Genomic DNA, 26,257 nt, shown 5'->3' on the forward strand with positions numbered 1-26,257 from the left:
CTTTTAGCTCATTTCTTCCTCATTCCTATCCACAAAGAAATCATAAATGTTTGTGTCAAGGTTCCTTCCCCACTCTGAACTCTAGGGTACAGATGTGGGGACCTGCATGAAAAACCCCCTAAGCTTATTTTTACCAGCTTAGGTTAAAACTTCCCCAAAGTACAAATTTTTTTTCTTTTGTCCTTGAACCTTTATGCTGCCACCATCAAAGTGTCTAACAAACACAACAGGGGAAGTGCCCACTTGGAAATGTCTCCCTCACAAAATATCCCCCCAATCACTACACCCCCTTTTCTGGGGAAGGCTTGATAAAAGTCCTCACCAATTTGCATAGGTGAACACAGACCCAAACCCTTGGCTCTTAAGAACAAGGAAAAACCAATCAGGTTCTTAAAAGAGAATTTTAATTAAAGAAAAAGTAAAAGAAAAATCTCTGTAAAATCAGGAAGGGAAATACCTTACAGAGTAGTCAGATTCAAAACATAGAGAATCCCGCTAGGCAAAACCTTAAGTTATAAAAAGACACAAAAACAGGAATGTACATTCCATTCAGCACAACTTATTTTATCAGCTATTTAAACAAAACAGAATCTAACGCATATCTAACTAGATTGCTTACTAACTCTTTACTGGAGTTCTGACCTGCATTCCTGCTCTGGTCCCAGCAAAAGCATCACACAAGACAGAGAGAACCCTTTGTTTCCTACCCCTCCAGCTTTGAAAGTATCTTGTCTCCTCATTGGTCATTTTGGTCGGGTGCCAGTGAGGTTATCTTAGCTTCTTAACCCTTTACAAGTGAAAGGGTTTTTCCTCTGGCCAGGAGGGATTTAAAAGTGTTTACCCTTCCCTTTATATTTACGACAGCTTGTTTGCCGTATAGCTATTCTCATGCACACTTAGTGTCATATTCCAGGCTTTACAGCCTATAGTAATACTTTGCATGGGTCAGGTGCTTTACAGGGTTAAAGCAAATTACAAACCTTAACTAAAATTAAGGGTTTTGAGCTTTTCATGAAATTCTGGGAGAAAATGAGAAGATTGAAAATTGAAATTTTTAAAATGTAAGTGTTAACGGAGAAAATGGACCACAAGCTATTTAATGTATGTTTTAGGGTTGCTTTTAACCAAATGCAGTAAAGGAAATTAAAATTTTGAAATGACAGAAATGTAGCGGCACTTGAACAGGAAATAAAGGTGAATCCAAAGAGAGATCTCTCTTTCACGATCCAGGGGGCTATTCTATTATGTTGGGACATAATTTGATGTCCACTGGTACCATATATATCACACGAAAGCCTACAGGGCCACGCAGCAACTCCCTTTGCATGCACCAGCCCTGTGTGAAATGACCTATTGTAAAGAACCACATGATACCTTGGAGGTTAAGAGGGAGATTTAAGACGCAAGTGAAAGTCAGGCCCCAAGACCCACTGAAAGGCAAAGGGAGATTGACTCCTATTTATGCCTAACTCTCATTTGTGCTTTTTGAAAACCTCCCCCTCAAACAATCAAATAGGTGTGCTTATACCAGCACTGACTCTCCTTAGGGGGCACAGTTAAAACTCCTCTTGAGTTTTGAGAAGGTATTATCTCACAAATCACTGTCACAATCTCTCCTATTAGAGCTAGGTGGGTGGCAGGAGATTCCCAGGCCATTCAGTTCAAAGAATTCTGTGTAGACCTGATGCTGTAGAAAGATATCAGCAAGCTGCAAATCGCCATATAAGGCATTCTTCAGGCTGTGGATGGGAGGATGGAGGGGGTTGTGAAGACATGCATTTGAAATGCTAAGCCTTTTTAAATATGAAGAGATTACAGTGCTTAGTTCAGAGGGAATGCTTTTACAAGAAATGGATGCAGGTGTGACGTTTGTTGAAAGTCAAACAAAATATCACTCTACAATCTAGAAGCCTTTCTTTCTAAATCACCATCCACCTGTCGGGGGGAGAACCTAGACCCACTGAATGTACTAGCATTCCCATGGCCAGAGTAGTCCATGCATGCCTTCCCGCACCCACCCCTAGCGCACAGAACAGGGAGCTGCTCTGACACTGGGTTTCCAGAGTCCTCAAAACCATGTGGGGGCGGAGGCCCACCAATCACCTCCCAATTACAGCTTTAGGCCCCTGGGAAGCACCTGGACTGCAGCAGACACCATGGGTGAAAGGGAGCCTTCATAGCCCAGCTCTGTGATATTGGCTAAGACCATTCTTGTGAAATCCTCGGTAAGAGGGTGGGAGAATTTCCCAGTTGAATAGGGATGATTGCTGGGAGGATGGGATGGAAAGGCATCAGGTCAGAAGCTCAGGGCTCCTCTGTGTGAGGATGGAGACAGTAGTGTGGTGAAGTGGTGATAAGACAGTGGAGGGGGAAGGCTGGATGGTAGGAAAATGTAAAAGTTTTAATTGAATAAGCAGCATGTCATAAGTAATGTTTGCCTGATTCAGAGCTAGGCTTTAGAAGTAGCTATGGAAACAGGGCAGATGAAGGGGGGCAAAGAAGTGAAAAAATGTGTATTGTATCATCTGTCCTACTACTTAGTATGTATGCTGCCTTTTTTGGTGAGATTAAAATAGTTTATGGTCAAGGGCTACGTATCTGAATTCTGGACTTCTGCCATCTTTGTGAAAAATGCAGTTAGTAGAATAATGAGGGTCGGCTAGTGGCCCAGGAGTGGGCAATGGACTGATTTAGAATGAAGCATTCGTCTTTTTCCTTTAGAGTATGGGCAGTATTGCACTACCTCTTTTCTCCTTGATGGTCAAGTAATCTATGATGTAGTAAGCTAGTAGGGCTTGTCAGGGAGACATTAAACTCAGAGAAAAGGTGGAGTGGTACAGCAAAGGGAAAAGTTGCAGAAAGGTAAATAGGCAGAGCATCAAAGAAAGATGCAATAAGAGGAAAGGATGTAGGGTAGCAAAATTATCTTTTAAGAGATTAAAATCCAGGTGGAATTTTGGCATACTAGGAAGGTCAAAAGAGAAATACAGGAGGAGAAAATATGGAAGTTTACTCATACAAAAAAACTAGGTGTCTATAACAATGTGAGAAGTCTGGGGAACAAGTGGAAAAACAAGAGGTCTTATGACGTGATCAAAACTTTGTTTTGGTTGGCATTACCTTGCTGGGGAAAAAACATAACTGCAATGTCAGTTCAAACTGGCAAGACATATCCATGAGAGAGAGGGAAAGGAAAGAGGAGAAGTTGTTGAGCAGAAAAGTAGAGAAAGATAATGTTTCAATTCTCTGGGTTAAAATAAAGACCATGAAGAACAGAGAAGACCCAGTGAGGTACCTATGCTAGAGCACACCAAACAATGGAGAGGTAGAGTTCGAGGTCTGTACTCCTAGAAGTTTTGCCTTGATGTGTGTTGGAAACGTAATATTAAGGCTTCCAAATGCCTTTAAATGAAATAGCGTAAATGACATGGAACGGGTAATTTGGATTCCTCAGGTTTGAGATTTTGGATTGGATAATTCCAACTCTGTCATATGTAGGGCCAGTTCACTAGGTCAGAAGCTGCAGCCCCAGGCGTTCTCTGACTCACCAGTCTCCCACAGAACCTCATATGGGAGTGAGAGTGGGCTGTGATTATTGTCCTATCCTGCAAATGTACACAGGGAACCAGCCATGAAGGTGAGTTTGAATGTCTGTCATTCACTTTTGACCCTGAAGAAGGATAGAAGTTTATGGTTCTTTTGGTTAGGGTAGACCACCAAGGTAAATGGGGGATTTCACATCTCAGGTTGCTGAGCTGGTGTTTGTGCTGCTGTTGGATTCCTTATAGTTCATTGCCCATGGAGACTTGGACATGCATGTGAACATAATCTTTGCTGAGCTAACTCTTTACTTCCTTGACATGATGGACTTCCCTGGGTTTTACCTGTAAGGTTGAGTCCTTTACCCACATAGTCAAGAAACGTTTTCACAGATCTAGGGGTATACTCAATTTGATTACAAAGATGATTTAAATAGTTGAGATACTCAAATCATTTCCTCCATTTCAATATGGCAGCTATTTCACATCCATATCAACCTCTGAGACTTGATCTATGAAGTTTTATGATCTCATTGATGTTGATGAACAACTGGTCTCCTCTTCCAACCGGTGTGCCTATCTGCTCACCTGCAGCTATTATCATTTTTTTTAAAGAGGACCCTCAACTCTATGATCCTTTACCATACTCTGGTTTAATGGTGATCTCTGTGTCTTGAAACAGTTGAATTGTACAAAGGATGACAGCGAAGTCACCTGGAATCTGACATTTTCTACAGAACATTCATTTGTGTGTGCAAAAGAGCTATAACATAAGACAAAAAAAGTTAATTGTCCCCAGTCATAGACACCTCAAAAGGATTGTCTACGTGCACTCTCATTTAGTGTGCAGTCTCATTATCCTGGACTGATTTGTCCCATGAGTACTTCCTTCAGTTGATTGCTGTGTTGAAGATGTGGTGGTCTTGCTGAATGAGAGACTAGTGTCAGGTTATTTTCTCCAAACCTTTGGAGTTTGAGAACTACAGACTCCAGATGGCTTGTCATCTAGTGTTTGCATTTGATTTGGTTTCTAAGAGGATATTTCTCATCTTCCAGTCTCCTCAAGACCTACCACTTGTAGATCTGAGCCATGTTTATCCTGGTCACTTAAGACAAGTGGGGTAGCTACGGTGCCATTACTGGCAGTCTGTTCCAATGTCTTGCTTTGTGAGAGGAGACTTCCAACTGTCCTTAAACATGCAGTGGTCCACCTCCTCCCCAATGAACCAACTTTTGACATTGAAGTGCCGGTCAGGTACCACCAGACAGAGCCTCTCATAGAGTTAGAAAAGTTTTTTGAGAAGGCCATGGTTATTGGAAAGGTACGAAGTTACGCACTTGGACACATCTTTTTGAAATAATACAACAACGTCTGTTTGCAAATGACTGGTTAATTTTGCTTTGAGAGGGTGGACGAACAAAGGTTTTTTCTACATAGTATGCTGTCTAGTTGGAAATAATCTGCTCATTTTTCCTTCTAATTCTTCAGTTTGTCTTTACTTCATGTTTTCAGGTTTTTCTCTCTTTCGTTGTAAACTGCCAGCAGGTGGATAAATGGTATCTCTTCATGTGTTCTAAATAGGCTGGAAATTCTCTTTTTTTAAATTTTTTTTCTAATTCAGTGTTCCAAAACCTACTACAATTTTGAATATTAATAAATTTATAAAATATTGACTACTTTTTCAAATATTTTAAAATGTATAATATTCCATGAGGAAGAAACTTTATTTGCACTAATTTGCATAGATGGCATAAAGCACTTACTCTTTTTTGGTTGCTGGAATTAAGAAGCAATCAACATCTGCCGTAGACACTTCAAGTAATACATTTATATAGGACCTATCCAATTATTGAATAAAGTGTATGTTTGTATCTGAGTCAATACTGATATAGAATTAAGGGCAAACTTTCACTAAGATCTCAACCTGGTCTTCATTTCTGCATGCACAATTGTTGTGTGCTATTGTTCTCTTACAGAAATATTTATATGTACAAAATTTATTTGTACTTTATTTACCAGCACAAATGTGATTTCATTGTTGGCACAAGTAAATGCTCAACTAAGAATACTGTTTTTTCAGAATTTTATTATTCCCCATATGTGTCAAACTTTTCCCCCGAGCATTTTCACCATTTTTTCAGAGGCTCATTCCACCTCACTGTGTGAAGTTACTCTGATCCCATTCTCTAGATTCCTTAATAAGTCAAAGCAGACTGAAGATGAATTGCTGTGGTATGGCCTGGGCATTCTCTTACCAAAAATGAAAATGCAAATCCCCATCTGATGGGTTTTGATGTTTGCTTAGCTCCATGCTCTGGACCATATATCATTTACATTTGAGTCATGGAATATTTTTTGGGGGAAGCATCATTAGCATTTAAAGCAGAAAATAATTCACACATGAAAATCTTACCGCCTTGCTGTGCATGCAGGACTCCCATTGGTGCAAAGTGTTAGGGTAGGATATATGCCATTTTTTTTCCCAGTTAAATTGAAATGAATTAATCTTAAATGGGTGGAGTACTTGGGTTTACAAAAATTAAAGAACCTTCTTGAAAAGTCGACATTGTCCCAGAAAAGCAGTTTAAATTCCCCAAAAAGGCATAATTGCTTTGTCACTTTAAAAGATTCTAATTTGAATGGAATTTGTTTCACAGCTACCCCTTGAACAACACTGACCTTCATCAGTTCAACATTGAAGAAAATGGTGGAGCACCATTTACCACAAAAATGTCTGGAAGGCATCACCACCACCATCACCGGCATCACCATCACCACTCTAATTATGGAGTAATTGTTCCCGACAGCAAAGATATTGTTTCTGGAGTTCCAAACCCAAATAGTAAGTCTATTAAATGTAACACATTTTCAGTAATTACTCTGGCATGAGATTTGTCACAGGCAAGGAGACAGAGAGCATCAAAGAAGGGGAGCTATTGCTATTGATTGGTTTCTGAAAATGGGGCCATTTTTGTTAGAAATTAATGCATCATTAAACACACACCAGCCATTCAGGAAGTTGGAACGATATAACATTTATGAATTAACAGCATTGCCAATGAGATGTTGATTACATCCATCACTGTGCTGCTCTGCTAGCTGAATGGAGCTGTTGCTGCTCCAGACCCAGATCTTTCCATCCCACTCAAAAGCCTATGGAAGAGGGCTCTGAGGCAGCAAATCTTCCTGAGGATCCCGGCAGAGTTCTTCCTCACCTGACCCATTATGATAAATAACCTTATATACTCTGCAGTTCTGTGGGATGCTCAAGCGATGTGCTCAGAGGCCCTGTGCCTCTGTAGCAACTCTGGCCCAAGACACCCCACTACACTGAAAATTTTATCAGGTGAACAAGTGCACCACAGGACCCTGGTAAGGTGTGAAGGAGTTGAGGGAGGGCTACTTTAGACGTTGTATGCACTGCATTAGCAGGCTTTCAACAGGACATGTACTGGAACCACCATTTCAGGGGCACTTGGGAGCATGTTTGATAATTGCCCAACCAGCAAAAGCAGTGTTCACCTGGCACTTGGAGACAATAGAGCTACGGTAGCTAAGAATTTAAATATACTGATTTGTGTATCTAAAGATGGTTCGTGGACCCCTTGTGACTGAGGTGAATTATTAGAACAACCTTCTCTGGACAAATTGATCACAGTCAACTTGGTCCCAGTTGGTCAGCCGGTTAGAGCATTCCCTTTCCACTATCTCCAAACTCACAACATGAAAAGGGAATTAGTCCTGGCTGTTACTTCTCTGATTTGAAATGAGACTTGGTGGAGAACCACTTTCAACAAGCTTGCTCTGCTGGAAGAGAAAAGGGCACTGCTTGTCTTTTGCATGGCGGATCTTGGTGCCAATCTACCGTCTCCATCCAGTTGGAGTGTTTTGGAGACTGTGGACTCCCTGAAGATTTCTCTGAGCAGGCTGTTCCTTATGGGAAGCACTGCCCCCAAGCTACCATCATATGATGCCTGGTCAGCTGACCCAACCACTGCCCCATACCCAAACCCAAGAGTCAGATCACAACTAGGCATGGGTGGGACTGTCCTACTCCCCTTGAAAGGCCACTGTAACAAGGGAGGGCTTCTCCCCAGCTTGCTAAGAACTCTCTGCCCTGCCCACAGTCTCTTTTATACAGTTTTATTGTCCATGCTTAGGTCAAATCAACAAAAACGTAGTTATGCAACTGTTACATACCAGAGCACAATCTAGACTAATAAGTAGCTGTGTCACCCCTGCCCTGTAACCTGGGGTGCCCTTTGCAATGCCTTGATGCTGTAGCCTGCAGCCAGTAAGTCACTCCTAGCTATGTCTGTGTGGTGCAGCCAGCAAAACACACCTTGGCTCTTACCAGCCTTGGTTATGCTGCAGGGTGACCCCAACACACCCACAGTCCAGGATCTGTCCCACGAACTGTCTGTTGTATACTGCCCAGCCCTCTCTGGGACAGTACAAGTATATTAAGTCTGTTATTCCTTTAAGGAAGTAATATGCACCCAACTTGTTGCCCCAGATGGAGTTACCCAGACATTTCAGATTGAACACACTGGATTCGATAAAGCAGTAAAGCAACTTTATTAACTATAAAGAGAGATTTTAAGTGAGTACAAGTAATGAGTCATAAAAGTCAGAAATGGTTACAAGAAAAAGAAAGATGAAACATTTACGAATGCCTAACTTAATGAACTATATTAAATTTAGAGCAAAGTTTCTCACCACATGTTCCAGCAGATTACTGACCAAACTCTCTGGTCTGGACTACTCCCCCAGAGTCCAATGGCTGCTTCCTTTGTCTTTTCAGGTACAGTGAATATGATGAGCATGGAGAGAGAGAAAGGTGCCTTGGGCTGTTTGTCCCTCCTTTTTATAGTTTCAGTTCCCTTCTTGAAAAACATTTCCAGCTGAGACCCAGGAGACAGAGGCTGTGTGGAAGGATATTCCCTGCTGGGTTTTTTTTTCACCTGTTTGAACTACTTTTGTTTTCCCTCCCCGCTTGATTATTCTGTTTACTGCTTAGATGCAAGTTAAGGCAAGCACGCATTCCTTCCTTTGTTTAGGACAGACCTGACTTCTCCCTGGGCAGGGCTGTGGGGTTTGGAACATGTGTTAATAACATCAAAGAGGGGAATCTTATAACTTCACATACAATGTTACCACACACATTTCACCAAGACAATACTGACCAGCAAATTATGAGTTTTCAAATGATACGTTACAAGCCATATTTTGTGCAAAAGATTATTACAATAGTGTGCAGGGTATGAAGACAGGAGTGTATTCTGTCACAGCAATTTGCCCAGGGATACAGTTATCAGGGCTTTTTCCCCCTTTAGTACTTAGATTCCATTTGCCCCCACTCCCAGCTCATTGGCTGTCCTAGCTCTCCAAGGCTCCCTGTTCCCAGTGAGAGCCCCAGGGCCCCTCTGTCTGAACCTTTCCAGGCTCTCAGCCTGACTCATTTAGCTCCCCCTCACTGGGGTGGGTCTCTTTCTAAGCCCTCTCTTTTAAAGCTATGCTGGCCCTGCTCCATCTTAAAAGGCTAGTGTCACCCTGTGACAGCCAGCCCTATCCTGTGACCACGGAATTTTATTGATTTAAAACTCTCTGCTGGGATAAATTTGGCAATGTTTCCCCCCAAACACTAAGTGGCAGCTACAAAACTGTAAATTAAGAATCCAAGGAAATTTCAGGATTGATATTTAGTATCTAATTAATTTTTTTAATTGGATTCTTCAAATCCCTCTTATATTATTTCAACTAAGAATATTGAGTCTTGTGATGGGTCTGGGGAAAAGGCTAATCTTACCCATGAGGAAACTAAAAGGAGCATTCTGGCTTTCTACCAGAGGCCCAGGATAGAGTGAATGGTGGGAAGTGTGCAACAGGAAGAACTCGTGTGCAGAAAGGAAGAAAATGGTGGTAGTGGTGTGTATGGTGCTGTGGAATGAAGTGACATGGGGACTGGTGTCTGAAAGGGGGTAGAATGAACAGTCGGGGTGTCTGTAAGGAAAGTGCATCAAGGAATAGCTTGGTGGCTAATTTGCTGAGAGTCTCAAGGGCACAGTTTGCATGTGAATGCAAGAGTGAGTGGGGATGGATGGGGAAGCATGGTGTGGTGTTTCTACTAATGGAAGAATACATTTGGAAGTTTCTCAGTGGAGGTGAGGAAAATGGGACCTCACGGGTCACCCCTTTTAATCTTACTGTCTCTTGAAATGGCCATGCCTCTGCCTTTTTGCTTGTTTCAAGTCATGTGGACTCACTTAACCCTGAGCTTTGACTTTGGAGTTCATGTCATGTGGAACAGAAGTCAGCCTAATCCGTCCAGATTTGCCTGTGTCCAGGCTGAAATCATAAACCCCTCTTCCATCTTATATGGTTTCAAATGAAATACAAAATTCCATCATCCTCTCCAGCAAGACACAAGGAGTGGGCTTGAGAGTACTGAATATTCAAACTAAGCTCTTTAAATGTTTGTGACTAGAGTATGGGATTTGGTACAGCAAACAAAACCAGTCAAAATTTGCCTGGTTTTCAGATTCTCAGTGTGGCTTAGTTATGAAAGTGTCGTCCAACTACTCAGAAACAAATCTTACATTTGAACAAGTTTTGTGATGGTAATTCAGCAATAGATTTCAGTATGAATTATTATATTTAAAATGTAGTTCTTCTGTAAAGGGTACCTATGGAGAGATGGTACTTTCTTAAGCAGCAGATCTGCTTCCTGTGTGTACTCAGAATCGCATCTGCTGACTTAATTGACAAAAATAAAGTTTTTCTATGTTATGCAGCTGTTAACCCTGCCGTGCCAACACAGCTCAGAAAGAGGGAGTAGGATTCTATTCTGGTGTGAGTGTAATCAGCAGAATTTTTTACTGGTTGCCAATCAATTATAACTGTGCAAACCCATTGAAGATAGCTGGGACAATACAGAGATTACCTTGGCCGTGATATGAAGTTAATGGCGTTGCACAGGTGTCAATGAGAACATAGTTTATCCTACAGAGTCTTTTAAAGGAGATGGTGAGTGAGGGAGAAAGGACCCAGCTTGGCTCTCAGATCCCAGGTTAGGTTAGCTGTTACAAAAAAATATTCCACTTATTTACAGACCAAGTACACTTGATATGGAAATCAACAAGAGACAATGAACATACAATGTCATGTTGTTTTAACAGAATTTCAGAGTACAACTGCATTTTAAACGCACTAATTTTTTAAAGGTTTTTTGTTTTTTTGAGAGAGAGATTTGATGTCTTTTAAACTTAATGTTAGCACTGTAAAGATTTTTTTTTTAGGATTTATTTATTTATGTGTTTGTTTTGTATGACTATTTGCAAGTTGAACAGTGAAAACTAAGTTAAATTAACTGTTTTGGTTTCTGGTATATTAACGTAATGAATCAGTCGTGCAATCCAGCAAACTGTATAAATTATATTTGCCTTAAACCCATTTAAATTGTGTACTTTTTCAGTATTTTCTTTCCCAACAGGAACATAAAATGAATCTGTTTATACAAAATCATCCTAGCTTATCTAAGAAGCTGCATTAAGTTATTCACACAATGTAATTTCTTAGTTCAGAGCTTTATCACCAGGGAAGAAAATGTGATGTCAGCAATTCTGGACTGTGTCATCACTGACTGTATCAAACAAGATAACAAGAATGCAAGGAGCCCAGCCCTGGAAAGAGTTACTCAATGGCCCAGTCACCAGAAACACTCTTATTTACTTCAGTGGGAGTTGGATTCACTGCCTGGTCTCCAATTCAGCTATCCATCCCTACTCAGCAAAGCATATATTTTAAAAAACAATAAGGAGTCCGGTGACACCTTAAAGACTAATATTTATTTGGCATAAGCTTTCATGGGTAAAAAACCCACTTCTTCAGATGCATGGAGTGAAAATTATAGATGCAGGCATTATTATAGTGACACATGAAGAGAAGGGAGTTATCTCACAAGTGGAGAACCAATGTTGACAGGGCCAGTTCGATCAGGCTAGATGTAGTCCACTCCCAATAGTTGACGACGAGGTGTCAATTCCAGGAGAGGCAAAGTTGCTTTTTTAGTGAGCCAGCCATTCCCAGTCCCTCTTCAAGCTCAAATTAATGGTGTTAAATTTGCAAATGAATTTTAGTTTTGCAGTTTCCCTTTGAAGTCTGTTTCTGAAGTTTTTTTTGTTCAAGTATAGCTACTTTTAAATCTTTTATACAATGTCCAGGAAGACTGAAGTGTTCTCCTACTGGCTTTTTATGTTATCATTCCTGATGTCTGATTTGTGTCCATTTATTCTTTTACCTAGAGACTGTCTGATTTGGCCAATATACATGGCAGAGGGGCATTGCTGGCACATGTTGGCATATATAACATTAGTAGATGTGCAGGTGAATGAGCCCCTGATGGTGTGGCTGATGTGGTTGGATCCTCTGGTGGTGTCGCTAGAGTAGATATGGGGACAGAGTAGGCAACAAGGTTTGTTACGGGGATTGGTTCCTGGGTTAGTGTTTCTGTGGTGTGGTGTGTAATTGCTGGTGAGTATTTGCTTCAGGTTGGGGGGCTGTCTGTTAGTCTTTAAGGTGCCACCGGACTTCTTGTTGTTTTTGTGGATACAGACTAACAAGGCTACCCCCTGATACTTGACACCATTTCTTTAAAGTTAAGTATGTGCTTAAGTGCTTTTCTGAGTAGGGATGGATTTAAGCTCATGCTTAAACAGTTATTGAATCAGGCCCCATGCGAGCAGTACTTATCTTCAATAGGACTATTTAATAACTTGATCCTAATCGGACTGAAGTCAATGGGAGGCTTTCTATTGAGTTCAAAGGTCTTTTGATCAGACCCCTACAGTCTGAAGAATGGGTCCAAACTACTTTTATGTATTAACTAGCCTCACTGAGAAAAGGAAATGCAGAAAAAGTTAAGGACTCATTAAATGACATTTAATAAAACAAATAATATTTTTCTATTTCTAAATAATTTTCATATCTCCCACACTATCCCCAAGGTGGTTTAATAGGTCAATACAATATTTTCGGAGTGAGCCTCCTGTCAGTATTTTCTTTCTGCATAAGTGAATAATGAAAAAACTCTGTTGAGTGGGCTGGACGAATTCCGGATGACAACCTCTAAGAGACGGGTATTCAAAGAAGAAAGTCTGCTATAGAAGCCAGACTCTGATACCCTAACACGCAAGTGGCATCTTTGTTCAAAGTAGTGCCAAGGCAGTCAATGGGAACACTCGTGAATTCAGTTGCTACTTATCTTGAGACACTCGGAATCTGGTCCGAAGTGGGTTTAAGTCACATTAGAATTTGGAAGAAGTTTGTTTGCTAAATAGAAAAGGGAAAATGACCCAATAAATGCATTTTAAAACTTCTTAGAGGGTATTACAGAAAATAGAAAGTATATAAATCTTTTGACAGTATCCCCTCAGCAGCCAAGTGTTTTGATCTGCGATGCTCTTGTAGTTTTCCTTGAGATTTTGCTTTTTTTCTTTCTTTCTTTTGGGCCTCTTTTTAGAATTGAGCTCAGGACTTCCCCTCCTTTATGATAACACTTCTTCCCATCTGAAGAAGATGGAAGTGGAGACTGTGAAGGTAGTTGGACCATGGCCAGCTCTGCACATCAATATAAACAAGGTATAATAAATATCGTAGTGTATGTCAGAACGCTCCTTTGTTACTTGATCTTCAGCAGCTGTTACTTCATCATTAATTCAACCCAACATATTTGGCTGCAACTGTTTCACTTACTTATCTCCCACCATTTTCTTACTGGTCCTTAAATATTTCCTTCCACTTTCCCTTTGAAATTCAATTCTGCTAAAAGTAGGAAAAAAAGGCTTAGTGTGTGTATGTTTATATATTTCTTGATATAATTCATTTGCCCCATTCCTTTTAAGGTGTATTATTCACTGTGCATGTACTGTATGTATTTGAAATATTTACAGGATGGTAGCTGAACGACAGTAGGTTGTGGGGGGCAGGTGTGGGGAGAAAGAATGGAGCTCAACACTATCAAATGACAAAGGATTTATGGTCTTTTATTTAAACCATGATAAACCATACTTCAGCTGTGCTATTGTTTTGTTTTAGCTTTGATGGGTTACTCAGCTAGGTAGCGTAAAAGTGTTTAAAAAATCATATTCTTTCTTCACATAAGAAGAGTCTGTTATGTTTTAGAACTACATTGGCATAGGTTTACATGACAGAACCATACAACATGGTGCCCCATCCTACAGCTATTAACTTCAGAACTCTAGTTGAAGCCAATGGAGTTGTGCATATAACAAGTCTTGCAGCATCAGGCCCTTTAAGGCTCAATCCTACTGAAGTCAATGAAAATGTTGGCATTGAATTAAAGAGATGGAGAATCAGGACCTTAATGAGTAAACTGGTTGAGAGAGAAAGTAGTGTTTGGAAAGATTTCTGACTCTCAGTTCAAGAAGGAACCTAATTAAATGACTTTGTTAGTTTCATACAGAGACTTCTACATTGATGCTCTTTCAGCACAGGATCAAAGCATAAGCAAAGAAGGTTAAGAGGCATCTTGATTACCGTTTAGAAGTATACGCACCAGGAGGAAATACCTGATACTAGAAGGACCCCTGCTTATGCAGACAAAGGCATAACAAGTTCCAATGGCTAGAAGTAGAAGTTAGAAATTCGAGTTGGTCAGAAAAAGTGTGTGTGTTTGGTATTTTTTTGTGGAAAATGTTGACTTTCAGGTGAAAAAGCAAAACTGAAATATTTTGACTGAAAAACAGAATATGTTAATTCAGAAATGCTGCTGCTGTGCCTCATGGGAGTTGTAGTTTTTGTGACTCCTGCTCTCTCCTCTATAGGCTGGGTTCCCTTTTGGTAAGGGGAGGGTGAGCATCCTGGGAGTCATGTGTCCATAGTGCATCGTGGGCAATGAAATTCACTGGGTGATCCCAGCCCATACAAGAGAGTGGTGATTTGAGGCAAATAAACTGTAACTCCATGTGGCACTGTGGTGACATTTCCAAAGCTGACATATTTTGAGTTTTCAGCTGAAAATCCAAACCTTTTTGCTTTTGTCGTGTTTGTATTTTTCAACAAAAAAAATCAAAATTTATCACAACACAGACACTTTTTGAAAAACAAACAAATAAATAAATACAAGTTAAAAAACCAACAACTTTGAAGAAGAATTTTCCAATAGCCTTATTAGAAACACTCAAACTGGAAATAGCATACATTTTTAAGTGAGGTTAACTAACCACTGGAATAACTTACCAATGGAAATTCTCCGTTGCCTGGAGTCATTAAATGAAGATTGGCTGTCTTTTGAATATTGTTCATATTTATTAAAGTAGTGCCTAGGGGGCCAACCAAGATCAGGCATTATGTTAGGTGCTCTACAAACATATAATAGTTTCTGCTCTGAAGAGCTTCCATTTAAATAGACAAGACAGACATGGGGTAGGAGAGAGAGAGATATAACACACACAAATAATATGCTGGCTGCAAACTACTAGTTACGAGGCTCGATGCAGGAATTCATTGGTGCAGTTCTATGGCCTATATTATTCAGGAAGTCAGACTAGATGACCATAATGGCCTAAAAGTGGCCTCAACATATCTAAATTTATATTTTAAATTGACAACTCATTTGAACCTGTATTTTCTAGTTGTTAATTCCCTTTTGAAGCAAACTGCTTTGGGGCTGAAATTTGTCATGCTTGGTATCAAACAAAGGTGAATTTTATAAAATAATTGGATGAAATTAGGTTGAGTGGTTAGGAGTTAATTTGATTGTCTGCTACAGCAAACTCCATCTCATGGGAATGAAGAATGGTTTAGGAAAAGGGGCAGAACAAATCCAGTTGACGTGATGATTGCTGTCCATTCATTTGGTGAGCAACGTAAATCAGTTTTGTGATGCCTGTTGGTCTCTTTGTCACCAGTGACATTATCTTTAGCCTTCAGGGTGAAAAGGAATATTGCAGGCATAAATATATTTTAATTTCCTTTCTCTCCTCTGCTTCTGTTTCTTTGCAAACATCTCTTCTTCAGTCCTTCACTGCTGCAGACCACTACGTACTGACTGCTCACCAGTGGTGTTACTTAGGGCTTGTCTACACTTACAGCTGTAGAGCGCTTTGAGTTAAACCAGCCTTCGGAGAGCACGCTAGGGAAAGCGCTGCAGTCTGTCCACACTGACAGCTGCAAGCACACTGGCGTGGCCACATATGCAGCACTTGCAGCTGCATTGGGAGTGGTGCATTATGGGCAGCTATCCCAGCATTCAAGTGGCTGCAATGTGCTTTTCAAATGGGGAGGGGGCGGGGTGGAGTGTGTTGTGTGTATGTGGGGGGAGAGAGAGTGGATTTTTGGGGTGTTGAGAGTGTGTCAGCATGCTGTCTTGTAAGTTCAGACCCCCCTCCTTCCCCCGCCTCTCAATCACTCAAAACAAACATTAGCTGTTTGGTTTTTTTCTCAGACCAGATAAGCAGCTGGCACTCTGAAAGGGAGCTTTGAAAGGGCCACTTCCGCATTCCTCCCGAGTTCACAACAAAGACAAGAGAGGCCACTTCAGTTAATGGGATTATGGGACGTTTCTGGAGGTCAATCAGAGCGCTGTAAGGTAACTCCTCGTTTACACTGGAGCTGCAGCGTCTCACCCAATACACAAGAGCCGTTAATCCTCTCCTGGAGGTGGAGTACCAGGAGTGCTTCAGCCAGGGAGTCAGAGCGCTCTATGTGCCTTGGCAGTGTGGACGGGGAGTAAGGTAGAGCGCTCTGGGAGGCTTTATTGCGGTATAACGTGCAAGTTTAGCCAAGCCCTTACAGTAAAGCTGTGCAGCTGTCTGTCGCTTACAAGGCAGCAAAGCCTGTAGCTACTGCAGTAGCAAATGACCCCTGACTGGTGAGAAAAGATAAACAGTTGACTGGTGTTTCTGCGATTCTTCTCTGATCTGATGCATCTCTGTGCTGAATAAGGAGCAGGATGTGTTCAGCTGGGCCTTGCCTTCACTAGAAAATAAGGTGGGTTCTTAACTTGTGTTGGCTAGCCTGTGGAAACTGATATGGTTTAAGAACCTGATGAAGACAAGGTGGTTTGTAGTTAGCAGGTTGATAAACCCCAGCTTCCCTCACAGTCTTTACTTGGTCTGCTAACTCATGTGAAAACTACAAACTGCCTTGTCTTCTCTAGGCTCTTGCCTCATGTTTGTTACTGTCTGTTAGCTAACATGAGTTAAGCAAACATCATTTTTCCTAGTAACGATAGGCACTTTTACTCGTAAGGAGGATTCCGAGTTTAAACATATTAAAATTAGCTTAATAGGCTAAGACACATATTAAAAAGAAATTGTGGGGAGGGCTAAAACTATAGAAGTTGCTGTTTTTATCCTTATTTGGTTCCAAACAACATATGAACTTTTCAGAGTAGAGAAGAAGGATTGAATCCCCTTAAATGTAAAGAGGAAAAACAAAATCCAAACAGCAATAGGACCGCAATAATAAAAAATGAATACAAAATAATATCAAGTAACATGTGACATGAGTCTGAGGTTACTCAGCCCACTCCTACCAAATACCATTCACCTAAATGCTACCTGCAACTGTCCTATTTTTCCCTTCTTCAAAAAAAAAAAAAACTGATTTTGTATCCGTGCAAGAATGATGAAACTTAAGTGAACCCATGCTACTAACAAACACCACTGATGGAGTTGGTGATGGAAAACTAACGTGCCATCAATTACCCAAAAGGGTGGCATTTGTAATAGTTATTTTAAAAAAAAAAAATAGCTTTTTAGTGTAGTATATCTCGAGTATTTCCACACCCACCCATTCAAAGATCATGAGCCTGTCTTGAAGATCATGAGGTGTGGTTCTTTTTTTTGCTAATGACTTTGGGTGTCACTTTGCCTTCTGGTTTCTGACCCTACAGAGTGCACTCAGCTCACGTTTTCAAACTAGATTACTTTTCTAAAAACATGACAGCCGATATTCTCCTGTATTCACAGGAATCCAGTAGCTGGGGCTTTCAGAAGAACACCAAATATCATGAGACTCGCGATGAAATTACAAGGGTTGCTAGAACTGTATCTTTATATACTTCTCTCGTGACTTCCATATTGAATGTGCTGAGTTTACACATCAAGATGGGATTTTAATAACTGCCAACCTGGTACAGAGTCTGAATACAGTTGCTATTCTTATGCTTCATTCACCATTGTAAGCAATAAGGGTTCTGGAAACTTAACAGACAATTTTGTTTATTGTGCATAAGCACAAAATAGAGTGGAGTACAGCTTGCATTTTTACAGCCTGACATTATATGGGCTCTACAGTGCTGATAGTTTTAAAATCTTGTGTTCTGTCATAAACTAAGCAAATGTGGTTCCTAGAGAACACAAAGAACCTATCTTTATTGACAGCACTTCATCCACCAGAACCTTACTACTCCCACTAAGTAGTACCTTACACCCTGAGTAGCAGAGTATCTCTTTTTCTTTTACTTAGACTAGTCAGGAAGTAAGGCACCAGTCAATGTGACTGAGGGGGCACAACTGGTCCACAACTGTGTATTTACCATTGAATGAGTCCAGGATGGCATGGCAACCTTAACACCAAATATCTGCTTTCTGTGAGACCTGTATTATTATTTTCATGTAGATTTTTGTATTTTTTTTTAAATTATAGATGGGTGAAACATGGCCTTATTGGTCTTGGGGTTCCCCTGAAACCTCTTCCATTTGGTTCCCCAAGAACTTAGTTCAACTCAAGTCCTGTCACTCAGGTTCCTTTATTTGGCATGCAGCAATGCTACACTGAGGTTGTTCAGGCTAGTCCAGTGTACGGGGCGGTTATAGGGCATACCAAAGTTACGCAGCAAATCTCTTCTTTTATATACATTTATACAATACCTTGCATCTATGGTACATTGCATCACGTGTTCTGGGATTGGCATGGTCACTTTCTAGGAACCAATCCCTGTACAGCACACACTGTCCATGCACGATTTACTCTTTACCTCATCTTACGTTCCAGGCTTATTTTATTCATTTTTATCTTGTCCATTGTAAATGGTTCCCTGGCTGTTCCCCCGTATCTTATTTAGTAAAGATGGTCTGTTTCCATCCTGCAAATCCATTTACCACCCTAATCCTATCTCCCAAGAAAGGAGGCCTCCTCATGTCGTTATTCATGTCACGCCAGTCTACAGTTGGGCACGTCTACAATGCGATAAAAGACCTGAGGCTGGCTCAGAGCAGCTGACTTGGGCTCATGGGGCTTGGTCTGCAGGACTAGAAAATTACCATGTAGATGGTTGGGCTTGGGCTGGAGCCTGGGCTCTGAGACCCGATGTGAGGGAAGGTCCCAGAGCCTGAATGTCTATACTGCAATTTCATGGCCCTGCAGCCCAAGCCCTGTGAGATCAAGTCAGGTAATGTCAAAGCCATTGACGTCAACGGCAAAAAAACCATTGACTTCATTGCAGCCAGAATTTCACGAGTATGAAAAGAGGAAAAGCAATGGAAAAGTATTCCAATAACAACAAAAAGCTGATGGTTCCATTAGTCTCCTTCCCTTTTTTTTGCTGCCAGGCATCGTTTTAATTAACTACATTAGGCTTGAATGATACTTAGAGGAGAATGGAAGTCTACTGAGCTTCCGTTTCCTTAGATGCACCCTGAAAGAACCATTATGAATTGAAACATGATGCCTGAGGGTATTATAATCTGAGGTTATTATCGGAGAGGATACCTTGTTACAATGAAATGAATCCATTTGCAGCATGGAGGTACAAGGAGGCAATTCTTTGATACCATATTTCATGTATATAATATTTTTGGCTAAACAACTACTTGAGTACAGGAATTGTTAGTATGGAAGGTGCTGTTCTGTAGCAGAAAGATCTGTCATCACTCCTGCAGGTTGACAGACAACTTCTAAGTTTCAGAATGTATTTTGAAGTCGGCAGTTATGGGTTAGATTGTAACATTAGTTGACCTAAATAAAGGGGTAGTGCACAGCTGTAAGTCCCAGGGGCAGACCAGCCAGAGTTCCCCCTTGTTCCAGCTACTACTATAGCAGTAGCAGGTTACTTCCTCCTTTGCCCCAAGTCAGCTTTGCTGACCAGTGTGTTGGGAATGAGTGAGGTGAGGTTGGCAGAGCCAAGACTCTACCCATTCCCCACTTCTGCCCATCTGCACAGAGAGGGATTAGTATGTCTACACAGCAATAAAAGACCTTTGGCATGGTGGCAGCTGGCCCAGATGAGCTGACTCAGGCTGACAGGGGGGTTCAGGCTGTGGGCTGTAAAAATTGCAGTGCAGATGTTCAGGCTCGGGCTGGAGCCCAGGCTCTGAGTCCCTGCAAGGGATATCAAAATTCAGAGTTATTCCTGCCTGTGCCTGCTGGAGCCCGTCTGCTGACCCAGGCTTTGAGACTCGGTGCCATGGGCTTTTCATTGCAGAGTAGACATACCCAAAAGAGGCGGCTCTCCAATCTTGCTTTGACCCATGATGCAGGTAGCTTGCACAGGGATAGATGAGCAGGCCACAGTCCTGTCTCTGTAAGGATTACATTGGAGAATGCAGACACAGCTACTGGCTACTGAACTGCGGAGAGTGGTAATGTGTTTGAATGTAAAAAAAGCCATCTGGGTCTTTAAGTATCATTTCCCCTTGGTTGTACAGTGAAATAGAATGGGTAAACCTAATGTGACTGAAATCATCATGTCATCTAATTAGTTTCAAGCCCTAAAACAAAGATTGGTTTTAACATGCCTTTTAGAACTGTCATTGTATTACAGTGTGCTGCTTGAATTCCCTTTAGAGAGCAGTATGCATACGAGTAAACTTGCTGATGGTAGCAGCATTTCAGATATCTTCAAGCAATGAAAATCTGCTTAATGAGACAATTGGCTGATCAGGGGGTTGCACTTTCCTCGCTGATTTTGTCTGTCCAAATTACCTAAATGGTATCTCCAATTATGAGTGTCAATGGGAAGCTCAGCAAAGCCATATCAGTGAGTGAGTGTTTCACCTGGATTTTTTTTTTGTAGTGGTTGTTAGAATTCCTGTCTCTTGTATTACATTTTTGTTTGAAGTTCAATAGATAACTACAATTCAGTATATTCTCCAGCTAGAAGCAGTACTTTTTGTTTTCAGGTATGTTTTCATGGGATAAAAGCCAAAGAGACAAAGTAAAATGTGCACGTATTTTTCCATTAGCAATTGTAGATAAGGCTCAGAAAATAGAGGTGCAAGACTGATGAACATTCATGTCAAATACACTCAATCAATCAATAAACAAACCAGGGTGGATTAAATTATGATATTCAGTCAGTTGTTCAAAAGCGTAGCTGGAAACCACAGTAGCTTAGGTTCACAAGGCAACTGCATCAACATTTCTTAGATGTGGAAAATATTATGCCATTTCAATGGGGTTCAGCACAGTCTGAGGCCTTTTTCCGGGTGCTCACAAAATAGTTGTATAAGGCAATATAATCACAAGGTTGAGTTGTTCTGCTCCTGGAAAGTTTCTCCAGATTCTTGACATCCCATATTGTATGTGACTGTTTTTGGATCAATGAAGTGAGCAAGCAAGGTTTTGGTGGCCAAAAACTGGAGGGGACATAGGTCCTGGTGAAATAAACAAACAAAAAGACTTTTTTGAGGCTAAGGGCAGGGTAGTTTCAGTGATGTATAAAATGCCCTGCTGCATCTCAGAATACACTTGTCAAAGGTGAACTAAGGACATACATTGGGCCTGATTTGCTACTGCCTCGTACCATATACATTTTGCACACGTGGACGAAGGCAGTATGAAGTTGGTGTGAAAGACAATCAGATGAGAGTGGTAGCAATTCACACTCACTCTGCACAGTCGTAAATGACTATGCAGTGGTCAAAACAACGGAAAACCGGGATTACCACTCTCATCTGGTTTTCAGCAAGATGAGGGGAACTCTGAGTGGACCCTTGCTATTCCATTGTCTGATTCTTCCCTTAAAACTTGTAAATAATCATGACGTGCTGATTTAAGGGCCTGTGTTTACAAGATTGGCCCCATCCCTGCTCAATTGCTTTAAACTGAGTATTGTTTATATTAGGAGAGAGACTGGATCCTCTTGATTTCTGCAAGGGAAGTGTTTGCATATGGGAAAGTCTGCTGGTTCTTGTTTGCTTTCTTCTAAAGTTTATTCCAGGCAAAAAAATCTTTAGGTCACTTTTGAAATTATTCCTGGCAGTGGAACCTGTCCTGCTGTGGATTTCTCAGATCCAGAGCTGGAGAATTACCCTTCCTTGTGCAAAAAGGAGTTACCCTGTGGGTCATGCTATACTGTATGTCTATGCCACAGTTTGACACCTGCGGCTGGCCCGTGCCAGCTGAGTTGGGCTCACAGGGCTTGGGCTAAGGGGCTGTGTAATTGCAATGTGCACAGTCCGGGTTGGGATGCAGCCCCTGCTCCGAGACCCTCCCACTATCAAATTCCAGGGCTCAATCCAGCGAGGGGTTGTGTCCCCACCTGCCCTGCAGCCTTGGGTGCCTCACAATGCTTTGCTGTTGTAGCACCCAAACAACATGCAGGTCACACATAGCTGCAGCCTGCCAGCACACTCCAGTCACACTCTGGCTTCCACCAGCCTCAGTTACCACTTGCAGGTAACTGCAATATGACTCCCCAACATACGCCCCGTCTCAGATTTTCCCCCAAAACCATGTGTTCCGCGTTGTCCAGCCCTCTCCTGGATGGTCCAGATATTAGAGGTCTGTTGCCCCCGTAAGGGGTCAATGTATGACCATTTGCTACTTTAATTGGAGTTACCAGACAATTCAGTTTAAACACAAAACTGCATTTGTTTTGATTAAAGAATAAAACAAGTTTATTTAACAACAAAGAGAGAGGTTTTAGGTGAGTATAAGGCATTAAAGTCAGCAATGGTTGCAAGAGAAATAAAAATAAAATGCTTTCTACTGCTGAAACTTAACACACTAGACTTGGTTCAAAGTGAAATTCTTACCAAACATTCCCAGCAACAGGGCTGACCAAATTCTCTGGTCAGAACCCCTCCTAACGTCCAAAGGCCTGGTTTCTTTGTCTTCTCAGCTGAGAGAGAGAGAGAATACCTGGGGTCCAATTATAGTCCAATCAATCTTTTAAATGCATTTCCCTGTAGGTTACTCCTAGATAAAGTTCCTTCCAGCTGTGAGGATGGAGGCATGCAGTCTTGTGGGGGAAAAGGTTCCATGTTGTTGTTAAAATGCAAATCAATCCATTCCTGCCCCTCCTCCCCCTTCTCTGCCAAAGACTGGCCACTTGACCAGTGATTGCCAATCAACTTTAATGACAACTGGCTAGAGGCATCAGCTCATTCTTTGTCTTTGAAAAACAGATTTACCTCTTCCCCGGACTTGTCTAGCAAACACATTTCAAGTAGAAAAGGAGTAAGTGATCATGTGTATCATACACATTGTAAGGAGAGTGATCACTTTAGATAAGCTATTACCAGCAGGAGAGTGGGATGGGAGGAGGTATTGTTTCATGGTCTCTGTGTATATAATGTCTTCTGCAGTTTCACAGTATGCATCCGATGAAGTGAGCTGTAGCTCACGAAAGCTTATGCTCAAATAAATTTGTTAGTCTCTAAGGTGCCACAAGTACTCCTTTTCTTTTTGCGAATACAGACTTAACACGGCTGTTACTCTGAAACCTGACATTTCAAGTATAATTTAGCTTATGTTCATACCTTTACATATAAAGTTGCTACATACATTTCACCATGACTGACCAGCAAGTTATTAGGTTTCACATGATACTTCACAAGGCATATTTTATACAAAGATTATTACAATGGTGTGTAGGGTGTGAAAACATGGTTGCATTTGGTCACACTCACCTTGCAGGGTCCTAGAGCTTGGGCTCTAGCCCAAGCCCAAAGGTCTATACCACAATTAAACAGCCCCTGAGCCCGTGTCAGCTGGCATGGGCTACTCGCAGGTTTTTAATTGTCATGTAGACATACCCTCAGAATCAGTGGAAATAGGAATCAGTGTGTCTGTTAAACTCATTGGATTTTTCTGCTCTTTCTTCAATTCAGAGGGATCCAAAATCAAAGACTGGGGGCCTTGTTCTCAGTTATACTAAAGTCCCTGTAGAGTAAAGGGGTCTTATAGTGGATGTAAATTACATTTTGCATTCACTTTCAGGCGCCTTTACACTGTCAGTGATATAAAGGTGCTTGAGTATAACTGAGCATTGAGCCCGTGTCCCTTTCTCCTACAACCCAATTTCCCTTTCTGTGGAATATTTTGCTTTTTCAATATAATTTTAGGTTTGGAAATGATCTTGGGGACAACCCACTCCACGTCCTGGCTCTTTTCACATATTTCTTAATGCTCTATGTCTCTGTCTGTCCGAGTACCCAGTGGTATCACACTTCCCTCAAAGGCCTTTATTACCTTGGTAATAGATTAAAGTTAAGTCTTTTGAATAATTTGTCTTGTCAGACCTTTCTATCAGGTTATGAACTTGAAAACTTTCCTAAATGGTGTTAAAACTGGTTGTTCAAAGTAAAATTTGACCTGATCATTGTGATAAATCATACAATCTCTTCCTCTAATGTATGTTGCCATGTTATCTTTTATGTAAACTGCAGGGTGAAGACAAGAAAGTTTCTGAAAAAAGTCTTCATCCCCCAGTGTCACCTTCCTCCGTACCCGATCATATGAAATGTAACATCCTTAAAGCTCAAGTAGAAGCTGCTTTTAGAGTGGGTGCCCAGGTGAGTATACCTTTTAATTTACCCTCTATATTTCCCCTTTCTAATGCTAGTGAGGACATAATGTTTCATGTGAAATCACTCCATATTTTCCAAAATCTGACCCTTTCCTTGGGAAGTGTTGTCTCATCTTCCTTAGGTATCCAAAATGACATAAATTGCTCTAGATCTTTCTGTAGGCAATCAGAACATCTAGCTACTTGCTGTGATTTCAGGGTGGTCTACAGAGTTCATTATTTCTGAACCATCTGCTGTTCATCAGTACTTTTTTGGCTACAGTGAATATATGAGCTTTCAGGATGAATAATGTTTCATTGCCAAAAGGTTGGGAACAAAACAGGAGTTGAGTAGATGAAGTGTGGCTTGGTTGATTCACTTTCCTTCATCCTTTCAAACCCTAAAGCCTTTAGTTTTTTCTGTTCATAGAGCAGTTTGGAATTTTGCTGAGCATTCATTTTTCTATTTTTGATTAAATATTGTATTTTAGTCCTCATCTGACATGGAAACTGTTATTTATAGATGATGAACATCATATTTGGATGTCTAAATATTGATTCCAGAGATTCTTTAGACACACAGGTGTGAAAATGTTAGTCTATGTACTTTTGTGCTCATTTGTTTTTCCAGTCATCCATTCAAAACATTTATGTTCCATTAATTTATTTCAAATTCACAGAGTTTTCATGGATAGATCCACATTCACAATCAATGAATTGTGTTACGTAAATATCAACATATATCCATATGACCTAGCTGTTTTCCGCTGTGTCACAAATAGATGGCATGATTGTAATGATATTATTACTTCTGTTGAAGGTAAACTTTCTTGAAACCCTAACCCTATTCCTATGTAATTCTTTTGGAATGTAGTTAGTGAAATAAGGATAATGTCATCTTCCGTAACAAGAAAGAAAGAAAAGAAATACAAGGGAGAGAGGGTTATTGAATCCTGTCATTAGCTACTTCTGTTACTTTGTGTGTGTGTGTGTGTTAATAATCTCCTTTGGATACACACTATTTTACTACTTCTGTTAATCTGTTTCTTCCATGGTGACAGGTTTCAGAGTGGTAGCCATGTTAGTCTGTATCAGCAAAAACAACGAGGAGTCCTTGTGGCACCTTAGAGACTAACAAATTTATTTGGGCATACGCTTTCGTGGGCTATAACTCACTTCATTAGGTGCATGGAGTGGAAAATACAGTAGGCAGGTATAAATATGCAGCACATGAAAAGATGGGAGTTGCCTTACCAAGTGTGTGTGTGTGGGGGAGGGGTATCAGTGCTAACAAAGACAATTCATTTAGGGTGGATGTGGCCCATTTCCAACAAAAAGGGGTGAATATCAACAGAGGGAAAATTATTTTTTGTAGTGACCCAACCACTAACAGTCTAGAATTAACTGGAATGGATTTGAAAACTTGACACCATCAAATGAGGCCTGAATAAAGACTGGGAGTGGCTCGGTCACTACAAAAAATAATTTTCCCTCTGTTGATACTCACACCTTCTTGTCAACTGTTGGGAATGGGCCACATCCACCATGATTGAATTGGCCTCGTTAGTATCACAAAAAGGAATTTTCCCTCTGTTGATATTCACCCCTTCTTGTCAACTGTTGGAAATGGGCCACATCCACCCTAATTGAATTGGCCTTGTTAGCACTGACCCCCCCACTCGGTAAGGCAACTCCCATCTTTTCATGTGCTGTATATTTATACCTGCCTACTGTATTTTCCACTCCATGCATCTGATGAAGTGGGTTATAGCCCACAAAATCTTATGCCCAAATAAATTTGTTAGTCTCTAAAGTGCCACAAGGACTCTTCGTTGTTTTTGTTTCATCTGACAGGTCAACTTGCCCGCCAAAGAATTTTCTTGTAACAACCATCTTTGTACATTTCTCATTGTTGTTCCCTGGCAGAGTTTTCATCTGACAGTTGAATTGCAATTCATG

At 40.9% G+C, this 26,257-nt stretch overlaps 1 protein-coding gene across 3 annotated transcripts in view; it reads left to right on the forward strand.

The window, feature by feature from the left end:
- EPB41L4B (erythrocyte membrane protein band 4.1 like 4B) overlaps positions 1-26,257 on the forward strand; it is a 246,643-nt gene that overhangs the window by 148,815 nt on the left and 71,571 nt on the right. For 2 of the 3 annotated variants that reach the window (XM_084619649.1, XM_084619650.1), the window contains exons 16-18: positions 6,198-6,382; positions 13,061-13,179; positions 24,180-24,305. In XM_084619649.1, coding sequence (XP_084475775.1) covers positions 6,198-6,382; positions 13,061-13,179; positions 24,180-24,305 — 430 coding nt within the window. Of the gene's footprint in view, positions 1-6,197; positions 6,383-8,344; positions 8,381-13,060; positions 13,180-24,179; positions 24,306-26,257 lie in introns of all 3 variants that reach the window. The other variant, XM_084619648.1, reaches the window with a different exon arrangement.

This window comes from Lepidochelys olivacea, assembly GCF_965140295.1.
Source record: "Lepidochelys olivacea isolate rLepOli2 genome assembly, chromosome: 2".
NCBI classification, from domain to species: Eukaryota; Metazoa; Chordata; order Testudines; family Cheloniidae; genus Lepidochelys; species Lepidochelys olivacea.